Source organism: Eublepharis macularius, chromosome 19, assembly GCF_028583425.1.
Source record: "Eublepharis macularius isolate TG4126 chromosome 19, MPM_Emac_v1.0, whole genome shotgun sequence".
NCBI classification, from domain to species: Eukaryota; Metazoa; Chordata; class Lepidosauria; order Squamata; family Eublepharidae; genus Eublepharis; species Eublepharis macularius.
In genome coordinates, this window is record NC_072808.1 from 24614163 (window position 1) to 24632109 (window position 17947).

Genomic DNA, 17947 nt, shown 5'->3' on the forward strand with positions numbered 1-17947 from the left:
GCAGGGGGCAAAGGCACTGATGGTGCCCACCTTCTGCGCACTGGGAATTTCATCCCACAACTCCTGGGGCTTCAGAGCCTTTGCACATTGCCCACATTCAAGCACCTCTTTGCAGCCACGAAAGCTAGAAGCTTTAAAAAATGATTAAATGACAGGTAAGATTTTTAGGAGGCTTCATTTGGTGGCCAGAACTGTATTCTGCAGTTTCCACAGAGCCGCACGGCCATTTTCTAGCCAATTGATCATCAGTTGAGAATGGTACATTCCTGACTCTCGGGACACTCCCTCTCTCAACGTTTAATGCCGTAACTACGTCTGATGCTGGTTTCTTTCTGTCCCCATCCCTTCTCCCTGTAGGGCACTCACCAAGAACCTCTTCAATCCTCAGTTTGGAAGCATCTTTCGCACCTGCCACAACCCCACGTACTTTTCGCGCCGCCTGTGCCGCTTCTCCGACGTCTACATGGCCTCTCTCAGCTGCTTGCTGAACTACGACCTCAACTACACCTTCTACCCAAGGCGCACCCCGCTGCAGCATGAGGCACCCCTCTGGATGGACCAGCTCTGCACAGGCTGCATGAAGACGCCTTTCCTCGAAGAAATGGCGCACATCCGCTAGGGGGCAAGGGGAACGGACGGCCGTGCCCCTCTGCTTCCTGTCCTCTAGGGCAGAATCCCTAGAGGATTAGAATCTTGTTGGGCCCACCAACACGTTTTACATTTGCAAAATGAGTGTGCGTACGAGCAACCTCTTAATGGTCAAGGCCTAACCGATCAGTGCTAAATTGTGCAGAGTAAGCTTAAGAAGTGCGCGGCTGGATCAGATTAAAGCTCTTTTAGTCCATTATTCCTCATGAGCATCTCAGCCACTTGCAGGCACTGTGTCATTCAGCAAGTATTTGTCAGTGGTCACAATCTACAGTCTGCATGCCTTGCACGAGCGAGTTGGGGATCTTGTTGACTTAGATCCCTGTGCACATACCTTGGCCTTCAACTTGTGTTCTCAGATGCTCCATCCACACTAACACAGTCAGCATCTGCTAAAGGAGGAAGAGCTTTGGGTTTTTTGTCACTCTCTGCTCTTTCCTTCGAGACTCTGTGCAGAGGCATAGCTATAGTGCTTGAAGTTTACATTCATTGCCACCACCCCAGTGGGCAGGTTGTATTTGCAACAGCAAAGGGAGTACAGGGTACTACTATTTGGGGACAGTGCGGGAGGGAAAGATCCTGTTTCCTAGTGAAGTGGTAGGAACAGGAGGTGCTAAGGGGTAGGGGACGGGAAATTGTTAGCCAATAACTGGGATTTTGTGATTTTAATAAAGATTCTTGTGAAAGCTGCTCTTGATGTGTGTATCGGATACTAGGCAAAGTGTGTGGTTTGGCTACCAAAGAATTTTCCACTGGTGCACGAACGGAGGTGTGGGTGAGCTTACAGTGTTGGGCCACAGTTACCTGAATTCTGTGGCCTGCATAAATCCGACATGTTTGCAGGATTTATTATTTTACGTAACTTATTTTGCTTGTGCTAATCTGATCAAGGGAGAGGCACTGAACCCTTGCCACTGAACATCTGTTCAGCACCTCCTTTGCCTTCTGAGTTTTTGTCTGGGATGCCTACTTTTGGGGAAAAAGCACCCATGTTGACATAGATAAGTGCACAGTATTACATCTGGGCCACAAAAATGTGAAGTACAAATACAGGATGGGGGATACCCTTCTGGGTAGTAGTGTATGCGAAAGAGATCTTGGGGTAAGAGTGGACAGTAAACTAAATATGAGCAGTCAGTGTGATGTGGTGGCAAAAAAGGAAAACTCAGTCTTGAGTTGTATCAAAAGGGCCATTGCATCGAAATTGCAGGAGGTCATAGCCCTTCTCTTTACTGCCTTGGTCAGGCCACGCGTGGAGTATTGTGTGCAGTTCTGGAGGCCTCACTTCAAAAGGGATGTGGACAAAATCGAGAGGGTGCAGAAGAGAGCGACGAGGATGATCAGGGGTCTGGAGACTGAGCCCTATGAGGAAAGGCTGAGGGCTTTGGGAATGTTTAGTTTGGAGAAGAGGAGGTTGAGGGGGGACATGATTGCTCTCTTTAAATATTTGAAAGGCTGTCATTTGGAGGAGGGCAAGGAGCTGTTTCAGTTGGCAGCAGAGGGTAGGACCCGAAGCAATGGTCTTAAATTACATGCACAAAGGTTCTGGCTGGATATTAGGAAAAACTTTTTCACAGAGTAGTTCAAAGGTGGAATCAGCTGCCTAGGGAGGTGGTGAGCTTCCCTTCACTGGCAGTTTTCAAGAAGAGGCTGGATGAATACTTGTCAGGGATGCTTTAGGCTCATCCTGCATTGGGCAGGAGGGTGAACTAGAAGGTCTGTATGGCCCCTTCCAACTCTGTGATTCTGTGAAGCTCATTATAAAGCACTTATTTATTTTAAGCAAGGTTGCTATTCCCAATGATTAAAATTATGAGCTCTGAGTGCCACTTTTGTTGGCCAACTTCACAACATACTACCCATCTTTCACCCTTCTGATAATGCACAGCGCCACAAAATTATGGGAAGACCAATGGAAATTGCGCTCTGAAAATAAAATGGGGAGACCTTCATTGTGCTGGCCAGGTGTGGTAGCCCATCAGCCCATTTTGTAGCTGCTTGCCTGGGACTACACAATCGTGGAGGCTGTCATGTATGTAAGAGGCCCCGCAAACACGCCTGATAGATCCTATAAATTGTACAGGCCTGCCCTAGAGTAGCTAGCTAAGGTGCACCTTCCCCTTCTTGTGATACAGGGCATGAACCTTTCCTGTGGGTTTTCTCAGCATCAGTGGACATTAGCCACCCACCTCTCATGATAAAAAGTCTTGTTTTACCCCAGGCTGCTTTGTAAACCGACAGGGCTGGTTCGCTCATGATGAATGCACGTCACTCAGGCTGTGTTTGACATCAGAACCAGGACAACAGGCTAAATGAATGATTTCATTCCTTGATGAAAACCTGAGTCAATATCAAGCCTTAACGTTTTTCCCTCTTGATGTGTTAAATCAAAATTACTTCAGGATTTCCCCAGCTCAATTCTAATTGACACCGCAGGAAAATGCTGCCGCTTCTGGAATGTTCTGTGTGAAGTAACTGCTCTGTAGGTGTGCCGTGTGGTGAACTGCCAGTGCTGAAAGGCACCTTGTTGGGTTGGAGCTCATATGGCATGAAGCTGAAATTGCGTGGTGTTTGAGAGCTAAAGTAACACAGCGGCAAAAACTTTGGAGCTACGAAACGTGGAATCCTCCTCTGCTGAAAACACGTGGCTAATAGTACCTATTTTACAAGGCTTGCAGCTATTACTGAGGGAATGTGATGTTCCGCACTTTGACTGCCGAACCAGATCCCCTGAAGGAGGCTTTTTATGGCTTAGGGCTGCAGTGCCAGGGGAGGGTTAAGTCTTCTGTGCCATTTCCCCTTCACTGGAAGTTTTCAAGAAGAGGCTGGATGAATATTGGTCAGGGATGCTTTAGGATGCATTGGGCAGGGGGTTGGACTAGAAGGTCTGTATGGCCCCTTCCAACTCTGATTCTGTGAAGCCCCGATCAAACCTGCCCTGTCCTGACTGCTTTAGGCTCTAATAGGCGGGGAAAGACAAGTACCGTCACTGTCTTTTCCCCCACCTATCAGGGCTATAAGTAGCCTACAAGGATAGTTTCTATTGGGGAAATGGCGCAAAGAGCTCTTCCGTAGCGCCACAACCCCAAACCACGGTGGGCCTGCCGAGCTGCTCTTTAAAGTTTATCTGTCAAGGGCGTCCAGCCCCCGATCTCCCCAGCATAAGATGTCATTTGGCCCTTATGTGTGGTATAGAGTGACACTGTGTGATCTCTGATGGCTTGTTAGTATGCGTGAATCATAATTTGGGTCCCTGTTGTGGAATGTCAATGGATGTACAGCTCCAGCCCACAACGCTGCTTTCTAGGCTGTGGAATCGACCTCTCTGCAGGAGTCTTGGCTCTCTCTGCTCTGCCACTTCAGGAACGGGATCTAGTTTCCCTCTTGATGTCTTCTCGCTTCCTCTGGTGCCCGCTGTGGGTGACAGGCTGGGGAGAAGCGGCATTGGAGACAATGAGCTGCTTGTAATTGTTCCCTGCGAGGGGGATGGCAGCATCGACGCCACGCCACCTCTTCGCGGGGGAGATGGGAGCGAGAGGGCCTCCAAACCTCCTTGTGCCTGGACCCCAGGTGGGACGGAGAGGCGGTGTGACATGGCAGCAGGACACAACGGGCAACTGGATACGGCTGCTCGGCGTGGCAGGTGAGAGGGACCTGCCATGGTTAGCCATGCTCAGAAGGGACTGGCCTGAGCCGCGGTAAGGAGCGAGCAGATGTTTAAAATACACCTGCCAACTTGAACTGATAAACGAATCAAGGCAAGTCTTAATTCAGAGACCAATAACGATTTTGAAGGTGGAGGGGTGGGGGGTGATTTAAGCGAGACTTCACTTTCTGCGATGTTGTACAATACATTTCTTTTGGTCCACTTGTCACCTCTGAGAAAACAGGTTTTACAAGTGTGTGAAAAAAATACTTTAGCAGATGTCTGAAGTGAATGGAGGAGAGATGCCACAAAAAGCCACCCCTCTTTCGAAAACCTGCCAACTCCCTAAAAGCAGACATGCCCAAGTATCTGGTTTCCATTTCATGGCGAAACCACTGGGAGCAAATTTAATTTGTGAAGTTGAGTTCTGACACCCCCCACCACCCCACACACACCCTTAAGACTTTTTAGGTTATGATAACACAAAAAGAAAATCAATAGTTAGACTTTCCTTCCTCCAAAGCCTGCTAGTGTTATTTAATGATTTTATTATTAAGGTGTAAGTTACCTTTGTATCTCAAAAAGACACTGATATTAAGGTCTTGATAAACTGCAATTTAATTTACATTTTTATTGACTACTCAGTTAAGACTATTTAAAAAAATTGATCGCCCTAATTTAAAACCGGTGTGGCCCAAGATAGGTATAGGAAATGTTAGGTACAGACCAACCTGGGCTGAGGGTAGGAGGTGGCCCTGAATTCTCATCCCCATTTTAATTTCCCACCAGTGAGCTCTGACCCCCCCTTTCCTCTCCCCTTATTAGGATTTCTCATGAGCTCTGGCTTTGGGCCAAAGCTCAGGTCTTGGCTTTGCAGCCCCCGCCCCACGGCATGGGACTCAATACCTATGGTGAGTGATTGTCTGGAGGGGAGGGGAGAAAGATGCTGCTTTTTGGAAAGAGTCCCGTGGCATGCCTCTTGGCTACCCCAGCCTTGGTGTGTTCACCCCCTCTCCCCCCTTCCTTTCCAGCCGCTGTGCGTGCAGAAGCTGCCCCCAGGCGTCTTGAGGTTCGGCCTGCCAACTCTCCACCGGTCACAAACATCATTAAAGTTTCCCAGAACCACCACCATCTGCACAGGGAATTACTGTTCACCCACCGCAAGTATGGCAAAAAGCTCCGCTCTGCGGCTAATGTTTAATATTGCTTTTTAGCACTCGTTGGGAGTACAAGACGCTGTGCCAGGGCCAACCACACACACTCCTAAACCATCTTGTTGATAACCTAGGCAGCTGTGGAGGGGGGGGCATGGCCAGGGGTCCAGAGGTCCTTGCTGGAGGAAATTTGTTAGCCCAGATTGCAGATCACAATATCTTGCTACTCAGGAAATGTCGTTATTGTATCGACCCCTTGATTCTTCTGCTAGTTTGTCCACTGCAACAGTTTGCACAATTTTTGATTAACATGGTGCAGATGTTGGGCATGCTTGAGAGGAGTGCGAGTGACATTTCTGGCAATGAGCAACACAGCTCCTGTGACTGTTCTCATATCTTGCGGTTTTATGATTTTAAAAATAAAAGCTGGTAAATTCAGCTTACATTTGGCAATATGCATGTACTTCTGGACTGCTGTTAGAAATCTCCTTAGGGGCTGCCATGAGGACTTCTGTTATGAGTACATTTATGAGGTAAAAATGTATCAGGTTTCAGGTGCTACTTCAGCGAATGCAAAAGTTGGCCTATTTATGAAGCACTAATGAATAAACCTCTCCAGTTAATATGGAAGTACTGTAACCTCATTTCCCATACCAAATTTCAGGGTTTGTAGTCCATGGGGAAGTAACCTAACAATTTTTATACCCCTGTTACTGTGTGGGTCAGTTCATCAGTTCCCAGTCACTTTTGTAGAGGCTGGTGGAGTATCCACTAAAGAGTGGAGCTTTGCACAAAACCCTTTAAAGTGTTTTCAGAAGTGGTAATTGATCCAGTGAATACCATCTCCTAGATGCATTAAAAAAAATCTCTCTTCCACCACAAGCTATGTACTCTGATCTCTAGTGCACCCTTCCTCTTGCTGGAGGTATAACACACTTGAGTTAGATCTTTTTCAAAACGTATCGGAAATGGTGGCAGGATTAAGTCATGCTACTGGGGAGTAACCCTAGGCTTTGTAGAATATTTTATTTATACGCTTTTTGATAGCCCTTTGGTGCTATATAGCAAAATAAAATCTGCACCAGCATGCTGAACTATTGAGAAAATATACTTACTGGTGCTCGGGTTACCCCGGCTAGAAATTGGAAGGGACTTTCTGTTCCCACTAGAGATGCAACGGGGAGACGGGAGTAGAATAAACAACCTGAATATTTAAAGCTTTTTTTTTATAAAGATGTAAATTACCTTTGGGATGAATAAATAACCTGTGGGTTTGGCTCCCCCCAATCCCATTTTAGGATATCTTACATTCTTGTGTATTATTATATTGGAAGTTAAGGGAACGAACATATGTATTAGGCTCCACTTTTTGATTAACTTTTAAAATGTTTGCCTTTCTCCTTCTGGTAAGTTGTGTGAAACTTTTTCTTGCTCTAAGTTCTTTATCATACAGTTCAGGCAGGGAAAGACTTCTACAGAAAGAAAGGAGCCCCATTGAAATGCTGGTTAATTCTGTGTATGGGGGGAGCGGATTGCATAAGTGAGAGAATGAAAGGGGAAGGAAGGCGCGCAGAAGATACTAAACGCACAGAGATGCAAATTTAGAGACTGACTCTAGTACATACTTGCAGTTCCCCCTTCCTTCCAGTGAGGCCCCTTAACCGCCACCCTGTACGTTCTAGTTTTAATCTCTCCTCCTAGAAAGAGTTCACGCTCATTCTTGAATTCTCTGTAACAGATACACTCTTCTGTCCCCTTCTGTGGGGTTGGACTGGACATTTAACAAGCTGGGAAAGGCCTCGCCCAGGAGGAGTTGTTGTCCTGATGGGTGCCAAGGTCCCACAGACTTGGCGGTGGCAATGAATGATAACAACAGGTTTAGGCTCAGCTAGGGACGCCAACTCTGGGTTGAAAAATTCTTGAGGATAGAGCAGGGGGTGGAAATCGTTTGGAACGGGAGGGACTGCAGCAGGATATAATGCCAGAGTCCACCCTCCAAAGGAGCCATTTTCTCCAGGGGAACTGATCTCTGTCCTCTAGAGATCAGCTGTAATTCCAGGAGATCTCCAGGCCCTGGCTGGAGCTTGACAACCCCAACAAGGCTCACACAAATGGCTTGCTCCAGGGCTATTTTAGTGTCCAGTTCTGCTCTTGCCCTTACTGCCCTGCTCTGGTTTTGTCTCACTAGAGTTCAGGTTTTGAATCGTCTCCACCCGGGTGGCCAGGGCTCTCTCTGTAACTTGATTCACTCACTTCCCCTGGCCACAAGCCAGGGCAAGTGTCGCCTTTCTTTCCTCCGCTGGCCCGGAGCCAGGCCCGGCTCAATCGGGGAGCTGGTTTCTCAGGACTTGTGCTCTAGCCTAGTTCTCACTGAGCCAGTAAACTGGTGTCAGAGCTGTACCATTTGAGACTGTGGCTCACGTGGTGGGACATTCCTCCATCCAAATTTGGCAACTCTCAAGAGGACATGAGACATTTTTAAAACAACTTACTTTTAGAAGGATTGCAAAGGGGCATACTAGTCTGTTGTAGCAAAAGAAAAGTCCAGTGGCCCCTTAAAGAAAAACATTTACTTCCGTATCAGCTTTTGTGAGTGGGCTGTGTGACTCACAAAAGCTTATATTAAGATCATTGTTGGTAGTCTTTAAGGTGCTACTGGACTTGGGCTGGGCTTTTAAAAGCCAGTTGAAATCTTGGAAAACAGAAAATGGGGAGTGCAGACCACAAAGTGACATGCTGCTTCTGGCTAAAGCTGTCTGAAGAAGAAAGGCTTGCTGGGAAGGGCAAGGGGTGGTGGTGGTGGTTCAGAAATGGTGCATTTTTCCTCTTCTTGGTCAGTACATGCTGGAACAAAACAAGCAAGTTATGTCTGCTCCTCTGACCTATCAAGCAGGGCTGGTTCCAGATCTTGGGGGGGCCCTGGGCAGAGACCCCTATTGCCAGGGCTTTTTTTCCGGGAAAATAGGTGGTGGAACTCAGTGTGTTGCCCTTGGAGAAAATGGTCACATGGCTGGTGGCCCCGCCCCCTGATCTCCAGACAGAGGGGAGTTGAGATTGCCCTCCGCAGGGCATGGCACGGAGGGCAATCTCAACTCCCTCTGTCTGGAGATCAGGGGGCAGGGCCACCAGCCATGTGACCATTTTCAAGAGGTGCCGGAACTCCGTTCCCCCGCGTTCCAGCTGAAAAAAAGCCCTGCCTATTGCAAGTTAAGGAAATTAACATATATATTAGGCTCCACCTCAGGTGGCCATGGTTATATTCAAGTCTCCCTTACTCTGCGAAGCTATCCTTACACCAACCTTGTGAAGAAAAAGGTAGAATGAGAATTCTGTTAGGAGCTTTCACTCTACAGTACTAAGTTTTGTTAAGATGCCTTGAAGGTTTACTACTAACATCGTCAAAGTCTGTAGCACAGAACCTTGTGTCTCTGCACAGTGAAGCGGAGGTACATTTATTTATTTATGTTTACTTCGTTTATACCTCACCTTTGTCCCCAACGGGGATCCAGGGTGGCTTGCATCATTCGCCCTCTCCTCCTTTTTATCTGCACAACAACCTGTGAGGCAGGTTAGGCTGAGTGTGTGCGTCAGGCCCAAGGTCACCAAGTGAGCTACCATGGCGGAGTGGGGAATTGAACCTGGGTTGCCCAGGTCCTAGTCCAGCACTCTGACCACTACACCTCACTGGCTCTCTAGATGGGTGTTAACCACAGCCATCAGCAAAGCAGGGAATTGAGGGTGGGAAGGTCAATTACTGCCATACTGTCTTCATCTCCCTCACTTCAGAGGCCTCAGCCTTCGATCCAAGCCAGAGCTCCTGCAGGTTCTAGAGCACAGGAACCGGCGCCGGGAGGGGATAGAGAGCAGCATGGAACAATCGCCACTAGAGCGTGAGCTGCAGCGCCGGCAGCAGAGGTGGCAGCAGGTAAGGCTCAGATACTGGTGGCGGCCCTGAGAGTCTGATCTTCCTTCTGCTGCCGGAAATCACTTGCCTACAGCCACTAGGAGGGATTGTCTTGAAGATACACACTCCAGAGGTACCTGAAACACACCCTTTTTGTTTACAGCATGAAGAAGAATCAGGGGACACTCTGGACAACCAGCCAGAGTTCATTCGGGTGCGGGAAAACCTACGCAGGATACCATGCTCACTAAATATCCCTCTCCAGTGTGCAAACCCCTCTGTGGCGTCCAGCTTTCTTCTGCGTCCTCATCTAACCAACACTGAGCTCTCCAGGGTCCAAGCCTCGCCTTCCTCAGAGGTGCCGGACGGTCCACAGCTTCAGGGCTCCACAGAAGGCTCCAGTCTTTCCTCTGCCCCCTCTCAATGTTCTCTTGCCAACACGATGCCCCCTTCCCCAACTTAGCCACAGACCTATTACAGCTCCCTCACATTTCCATTTCAGATCTGGGAAGAGAGCCCGGGAGTCTGAACTCCCAGTATCCCTTGTTCTCACCCGCCGGGTTTCTTCAGGGCAGGACCACTTCAGGCTAAGGGGGCAAGAGGTTGGCCTGATCCGTTCTACTTCTCCCTTTCACTGGCTTGTCAGACAATAAAAGTCCCACTAACCAACCTGGCTGGCTTCTTGCTTCCTACAGGCAGGGATGGGGAATATTTTGGCCACGAGAGCGGAGGAGAAATGAATACTAAGGTTGAGGAGGAGGGGGAGAGGCACAGGCTATTAAAAGATGAGTCAGGAGTCCTCGTATCTTTTTTTAAAAAGTCTTCTTCAGTGGTGTTTATTAAAAGATTTTATACATTAGTATGTCTTTTAAAAAGCGGATACATCCCTTCCCTTTCTTCTTTCCCCTCTCCCTTCACCCCACAAGAAAGCAAGCCACCCCAATGATAAAGCAGAGGCTAAAAAAAAAGAGCTGGAAAAATGCCCCCACAGAGCTGATAAAGAATTGATGGACAAAGATGCAGGGGAGTGGAAGGGAGCGGCCAGGAGTCGGGAAAATCGGTAGGAACCCTTCACACACATTGGGGGGGGGGAGCATGGCTCAGCGAGAGAGCATCTGCTAGGCATGCGGGGGGAAGGCGCACGGTCCACGTCCCAGCATCTCCAGTTAAAGGATCTGGCAGTAGGTACTGGAAATCCTGGAGAGAAGCCGCCAGTTTGAGTAGACAATCCTGACCTGGATGGGCCAAGGGGCTGATTCAGTATAAGGCAGCTTTGTATGTACCCCCGTCCCCTCTGCATCTCTCCATTTTAAGGTTACAAACCAGAAGGCACTTAGTGATGGCTCCAGATAACCATTCTGGGCTCTTGGGCAGCCCCTATTTAGACGCAAGCCTGTGACTGAGGGCTTCAGTGCTGAAGTTTCTTCACAAAGGGGTTATCGTCTGCATCGGCTTGCAGGAAGAAGTAGGCGAAGACCAGGAAACCTGCCAGCGCCACAAAGATCAGGAGCTGCGGCCAGAGGGGTAGGTAACGCTTGGCTCCCCTATCGCTGCTTGTAGCCGTTTCTGCCGCCGCAGCCCGGCGCTCGGGACGGATGGCACGGCGGGGCTCCACTCCCAGTGAGGACGGGCCGGACGATTTCCGATGGAAGATGGTCTGGTAGGAACTGCTGTCCCTGCATGGGTAATTCCAGAGTGTGGTCGTCATTCCAGGCAAAGTATTTTCCCCCCAGAAGGCCGTGCAGGTACCACCCACTCTGTGACCAAAGCACTAAATAAATATCGTACTGTCCACATCTGACTGTGACCCTTGCTGTTGCCTTGACACCGTTAGTGGGCAGCCTGTTTTGTACAGGAGTCAAGGCACCTTGAAGATCCTAGCATTTATTAATGGCCAGCTGGTTGCCCCGCACAATTTTAGGCCTGGGCAAGTCTCTTCCTACCCATCCCAAGAGGAAACCCCATGGTGCTCCTAGAACCCGCAGGATTTGGTCCCAACCATTGTCTGGATTGATCTAGACGTGGCCGTTCCTTCCAGGCAGCCTTAAAGAGCTCCAATTTCCGCCTGCTATGACAGACGGCTGGAAGACTAAAGCAAACCTGCTGCAGCGGAAGTCTCACGATGCACCTAGCAGCGCTTAAGGTGGGTGTGAGACATTCTGGTGACCAGTGGGTGCAAGCAGATAATTTCAGACAATGGACTTGTCTTAGTCCCCACCCCACAAAACCCATATTAATGTCAGGCGTTCTAGGAACAATTCCTGGACATACTATTGGGGGAGGCGAAGTGGGGGAATAAAGATGGAGGTGTGCTCAGCAGGCTTTTGCGCCCCCCCCCCCCCGCTAACCCCTGATAGCACCACCGTTGGAAATGAAGTAGATCTAAAACAGTATCCTCCTTCCCGTTCATTAATATGAAGCAAAAAACATGGGGAAGTTTTCTGCTGCTGTCTCGCTGAAATGAAAAGGGAACCTCCATATTCAGAGGCAGTCAACCTCTGAAAGACAGGGCCAAGAGGCAATGTTAGGAGAGGGCCTTGAGGCTTTGTTTGCTGGCCTCCAGGGAACTGGCTAATGCAGAAGAATCCCATGTGCTGGGCCAAGAGGGGATGTGTGAAAAAGGATGCTGGCCTCTTTATGACCATTATAGTAGAGCTCCTGACCAGTTCATTTAAATGGGGTTTGCACAAGAAAACCCCCGCGGATTTTGTCCCAATGGTTGTTTGCCCAGCGTCTGTGCCTAGGAAGTCTATCTCTTGACTGGACTGGTTTTTTCACTTTGGGGCAGGGAAACTTTTTAAAATCAGTGGCATCCAGGATAGGCTGTATCTGCTGCAAGAAAATGGTACGCCAGCCCCCTAGCAGCTCCCAAGTTCTTGATGCCTTATTGCCACTCACCTCTCAGATGGGACATTCCTCAAACCAGAACTGTAGGGATATGGCTCTGCGATCTGAAAGGGATAATGGGAGCTTTTCACCACACAGCAGGGATGGAGAACTCCCTCTCTGGGTGCCTGGCAGAGAACCCGCCGTCCCTGTGTGCTCTCGATGGATGTGGGAGCCCACTTACCGGCTGGCGGGCACTCAGAGGCGAACTGCTGTCCAGTGATGACTCATAGCGGTAGGAAGATGTGGAGTCCTCAGAGTTGATATCCCAGTCTGGAGTGAAGGAAAGAGAGAAGCACCAATCATTTTAAAAGGGCAGAGTGTAATGCTTTAGTTTACTCCAAATCTAAATGTTCCGGAGCCAAACTTTCCATTATTTTACCTTTTGTTATATATGTGGAGCGTTCTTCGTGGCGGGGGACACTGTAGTTATGACTCAGGTAAGACTTCGTGGGACTAGGGTCTAGGGAAGCACAGAAAAACCAGGCACAGGTTAGGGGAAAAGTCTTCATCTTCCCGATAATTTTACTTTTGTTATTCATGACACTGTATGGAAATGCCTGCTCTTGTCCTTGCTACTGATTGTACTGATCTCACACTATGTAATCCGCCTTGAGTCTCAGTGAGAAAGGCGGACTATAAATTACATACATATGTACATATGTAAGTAAGTAGTTTCTAGCCCTTGTAGTTATGGGATGAGAGGTTTTTTTGCCCTGTGGGGGAAGAAAGAAAGAATCTGCAAAAGATTTTCTGGATTTTGGTGACAATTCCACATAAGCCACAGAATGTGGTAATGGGGAGCAGAATCCAACAGCCAAGAAACTCTTGCTTTTATTAAGATTTTTAAAAAGCAAGTCCATAGTGCTCAAGACTACAAGAAGTATGTCTGAGTGCAATGGGATCGTGCCTGGTGAAACTGCAGCTGCTCCAGGGGACCGAGATTCAACACCCTACAAAATTCCACTAGGCTGTCGAAGCCAAAGAAATCTATAGAAAGCATTTTAAGTATGTTGCAGAATTATCTATTCTTGGTGCAGCCGTCTGAATTTGCTGGAGCCGCCCTAGTCATCATATTCTCTTTGCTGAGGAGGTCCAAATGCTGCAGAATTGCAAACACTGACCAAACTGCTGCACAAGATGAGCCCCACTGCAAACAGCAACACCTTACTTAAAGTCAACAGGTGCAAAGATCTGGGCCCCTGAATTCAGGATTAAGCATTGAAAATCACTAAGCATAAAGCAGACCAATTCAATTCAGCTATATTTTACTCTATGCTCTACTATCGTTCCAGCACTGGGCTGCTTATATCCTACAATCCTTCCATTCGCCAAAGGCCCCACAAGTCCCTTACCTTCGTTTCCATAATCGGTATATTCCTCATGTCTTGGGTAGTCATAGGTTTCCTTTAAATATGTCTTTGTGGAACCAAGAACTGGGAGAGGCAGAAAATTTGCTTTTATTTTCCGAAGAGCACAGCAAACTATACCCAAGTGGATTTTGTCACCACCCCCTGCTCACATCTTTGCCCTGAAATGTTCCACTATTACACCGCCCTGAGCCTGTCTGATGGGGAGGGCAGTCTAGAAATAATAATAATAATAATAATAATAATAATAATAATAATAATAATAATAATAATAATAATAATAATAATAATAATATCCATCCGAAAGACATCACCTCTTGCTTCCATGACTTCCCACAAAGTTCTTCTGATGCCCTCTTAACTTGCCTTCCCCAGCTACCAGTTTTAAATGTTTTCGTTTTGCAATGTCTATTTATTGCACACTGTATTGTTTTTTAAACCTGGTTGTGATCCGCTCTGAGCTTGCGCCAGCAGGGAGAACGGACTATAAGTCAAATAAATAAATAAATACATTTGCAGCTTTATCTGAAATACCTCTCACCTTCTCTCCCATAGTTGAAATCTTCCCTGCCCCGAGGACTCACAAAGATCTCTCGTGTGTAGCTCTGGCTGCTCTTTGGCTCTGTGTGGCCACAAACACAGGGAAACGGTTAGGTTGGGGTTAGTGCCCAACAGAGAGACCTTTTCCCATCTTGGCCTGATTCATCTCACCCGTATAGGCCTCTGATCTGCCAGGGTGCTGTGTCCGCTCTGTCTCATATTCATAGATTTTCTTTTCATAAAGCTTCCGAGTTGATCCTGGAGGGTCACAATCCAGACAGGTGGTTCAATCCAAGATCACCAAATATTTATAGTCCCCAATTCTTCTCAAACAACCATCTCCCTGCTGGGGCTACCTTAAGACCACACCTTCAGCAACCCTAGCTATGTTTACTCACCTGTTTTTTCCCCAAATGGCTACACTTTCCAGGATTTTACCCAACCCTACGCTTCCTCGGCTGCCTTAAGACCATGCAGATCTTTCATAAAGACATGCAGCCCAAGTTTGAGATGATTATTACACAGCAAGACACAGTTCTATGGCTTTTTATGTCCAACTTGGCTGTTAATGGGAAGTAAATTTTTATCCTGCTTCCACATGGCATTTTGGTGCAGTCATGCATCTTCCGGCTTTGCCCCAATCTTTCCTAAAATTGCTTTCTTATGATGATTTTGCAGTCACAAAAAAGCTGGGGTAGATGCTTGGTGGGCAGAACAGCGCAGATTTTCCCCAGGTCCTTCACATATCCATGCATATTCCCTGCCCCAGTCCCCAGTCCTAGGGGAAAATGCCCCTCCCCCTGTATTTTCCTGGGTGTTCACATCTCTAGGCTCTGTGCACTCTGCATGTGAATCGGCCATTCAGAGATGATTTCAAATTGAACGGATATTCTAGAAATCAGTTGCTGTTTCCTCACCTCTACAGTGGGCACAGTAAGGTTATTAATTACAGGAATGCTTTGAGTAGCAATCAGAGAAAGAAACTTTCTTGCTCCAGCCCTGGGCTTGCTGCTTAGGTTTTGTTCCCAGCTTGAACTGTACACCCCAAACATATATTTGCCTCCCCCAATAAAATCACATTATTCTCCTAGTCCATACCAACAACAGGCCCATGTGGGATGGCATATTTCTTCAAACGGGCAATCAGTTCATTATCGGTTAACCCTTTGTACTCGTCCATGATGCTACCTAGAAAATGCAAGAAGAAAAACAGTTACAGCCGGTGCTCTTCCTGCCACGATCTCCACCATAAGTAAATAAATTGAAAGGTGTACGGTGACCACATCAGCGAGCCAAACAAATGCCCTTGAAGCCAAATGCAAGCTCTAAACCAGCTAGATAGCTACTGGCTCCCTGTAAGGAACCTTAACACTACGAGGTGATCTCACCATAGCGAAGTGGGCAAAATGCAGGCAGGCTCTCACCAACCTAGCTACAAAGGGGATACAGAAGTCAGTCACCATAGAGACTCGATCCAATACTGAAGGCAAGCAATTATAGAAGGAGTGTGACATGGGCAAGGCTTGCAAAATGGAAGGGACCCTTACTTTCTGCTCTATTGTCCTGTGTATGAGAGAAAAACTTTTGAATAGTGATAAGTTACATTGTCAAAGGCTTTCATGGCCGGAGAATGATGGTTGTTGTGGATTTTCCGGGCTGTATAGCCGTGGTCTACAGTGAACTACAATGCCAAGATCACAGCTATACAGCCCGGAAAATCCACAACAAACCAGTGATAAGTTAGTCCAAAATGCAACACTGCCTTGCAAGAGCTGTTTTTACTTGCTACAAACTGGCAAGTGACCTTCAGTAGATTGGGCAGGGCAGGGCAGGGCTGGGCAGTGTGGATACAATTCAACTGAGAACCATTTATTGATACGGTGATTGTAACAGGTTGCGAAAGTACACAACAGGGGCCTAGTGTTTCCTAAGGTACCTGTCAAGCAGTGGGGGGAAGAGGTCTGACCTCAGCATGTATCTTATCATATGACATGCGCTAATGAAAATAAATCCCCCCAGGAAACTGAAAAGGACAACAAAAAAGGGGAGAAAAACAACAACCCTGCGGAAGGGCAGCCAGAGAGGTTGGAACAGAAAAAGTAAATTAAATATAACTACAAATGTACTGCAAATGAATACAACACCAGTATAAAACACCTCTAAACCAGGGATGGCAAACTTTCTTTAGTGGGAGCTACAATCTGAGTACTGAAAAATATCCTGTGCTCCTCTCCTGCCCCTCAGTTTTGTTCTGGCCCAGAAACACAGAAAAGGAAGAGCACCAGGAAAAAACTTCTCAACTAGGCAGCACATCGAAACCCCCCCGGCGTGACGGTGCGCTGAACAAGCCGTGGCCCGTCTGGGTGCCCAAAGTGGCCGCGTGGTTAGGCGAGGCTGTTTGCCAGCTGGCATGGTGGGGTGGCGGAGCATTAGGGGCGCCCTGGCAAAACGTGCCAGTCCGTCAGCAGGCACTTGGGCATCACCTTTTTTTAAAAAAAGGCGGGCAGGTAAGGCAAGAGCTCGAGGGGGAGCTGCCGGAGGACCGGGCAGGAAGGAGCGCCTTAGAAAGAGCAACGGGCGCCAGAGGCGTCACAGGCCGGGCCGGCCTCCTGAAGCAGCCCGCGGGATCGGCACCGGGATCGGCAGCCCCCCCCCTTGGAGAAGGGCCCCCGCCAGGTCGGGGTTTGCGCTGACCGGCAACGTGCGGGGCCGCAGCGGGAAGCGACTCCAGGCGAGGGCGACGGGGCGCCTGCCGGGCGGCCGTTCCGCGGCGGGGCCGGGAAACCCGAGAAAGCGCGCCGGCGGGCGCCAGAGCCTCTGGGCGGAATGCAAAGGCCGCCGGCGGAGGGCAGGGCAGGGCCGGGAGGGGCGCGGGGCGGGCAGCGCCGCCGTCGAGCGCGGAGCCTCTGCTGCCCAAGCACCGCCGCGCCACGGCGGCCGGGTGCGGATTCCCAAGCGCGGCAGCCCTCGAGCGCCGCCCCCGGCCCGCTCCCCGCCCCGACAGCAGCCGCCCGGGAGCCTCGGGGAGCCTCCAGTGGCGGGCGCGCCTCCCGATGCCCCCCTCGGGGGGCGGGCAGGCAGGCAAGCGGGGCGCGGGTACCTGCGATCCGAGGGCCGGGCCGGGCTGGCAGCAGCTGCCCCAGAAGGGAAGTGACTCAGGCGGCGGGGAGGGGCTGGGCTGGGCCGGGCCGGGCCGGGCGGCGAGCCGAGAACGACGCCCGCCCTGCTCCGGACCCCGCCCGGCGGCGTTGGGCGGGCCGCGGCTCTGCCGGCGCCTTCCGAACCGGTTGGGCCGCCGGGGCGGGGCGGGGCGGGGCGCGGCGGAGGGCCGCGAAGAAGGCGGGCGCGGCTGCTGTTCGGGGCCTCCGGCCTGGCGCGCATCTGTCCGCGGGGCGCTGCCGCCTTCCCGCCCCGGCTCAAGCGCGGGCTCCGCGGGGGACTCGGGAGAGGCCCACGAGCCTCGTCCGGCGCCTGCGGCTTGGGAGGGGCGCCCCGCTCTCGCCCGGCACGGGAGTTGCTGCGGGGCGGGCGGGGGGACCTTTTCAAAACCATCGCGAGGCGAGCGGGCCGGGCTGCCTTTTCCGCGCCGTGCCGGGCGCCGGGCGCGTGTTCTGCGCTGCGCTCCAGGACACGCGCGCGAGAGGCCGGCCCTGTTCTGTATCCTGCCGCTTGCGCTTGGCCGCGCCGCTCCCGGCTTCGCTTGGCCGGGCTTGGCGATCGACGTTGGTTTATCCCGCCTCTCGGGACCCTTGCTAGATAAGAGGGTTCGAGCACTTCGGGTAGTAAAATCCCTCTTAGG

At 49.8% G+C, this 17947-nt stretch overlaps 2 protein-coding genes across 2 annotated transcripts in view; one reads left to right on the top strand and one right to left on the bottom strand.

Moving 5' to 3' along the window:
* Nucleotides 1-1379, top strand: part of LOC129346073 (5'-nucleotidase domain-containing protein 2-like) — a 28349-nt gene extending 26970 nt beyond the window's left edge. Inside the window, exon 14 of the mRNA XM_055003341.1 lies at nt 358-1379. Coding sequence (XP_054859316.1) covers nt 358-619 — 262 coding nt within the window. The 3' untranslated portion in view covers nt 620-1379. The remainder of the gene's footprint in view (nt 1-357) is intronic.
* Nucleotides 1380-10157: 8778 nt separating this feature from the next.
* EMD (emerin) lies at nt 10158-17440 on the bottom strand. Its single transcript, XM_055003175.1, has 9 exons — nt 17249-17440; nt 15247-15336; nt 14320-14406; nt 14150-14230; nt 13594-13674; nt 12621-12701; nt 12423-12511; nt 12251-12303; nt 10158-11028 (listed from the first exon to the last, which is right to left on the bottom strand). Exons 2-9 carry the CDS (start codon nt 15326-15328, stop codon nt 10761-10763), a joined length of 822 nt encoding a protein of 273 aa, XP_054859150.1. The 5' UTR covers nt 15329-15336; nt 17249-17440; the 3' UTR covers nt 10158-10760.
* Nucleotides 17441-17947: the final 507 nt, after the last annotated feature.

Coding starts and splice junctions, on each gene's coding strand:
- EMD (XM_055003175.1), bottom strand. CDS start 15,328: ATGGACGAGTACAAAGGGTTAACCGATAATGAACTGATTGCCCGTTTG. Junction 14,231..14,319: donor CAGATCAGAGGCCTATACGG/GTGAGATGAATC, acceptor GTGGCCACACAG/AGCCAAAGAGCAGCCAGAGC. Junction 11,029..12,250: donor AGGAATGTCCCATCTGAGAG/GTGAGTGGCAAT, acceptor TTACCCATGCAG/GGACAGCAGTTCCTACCAGA.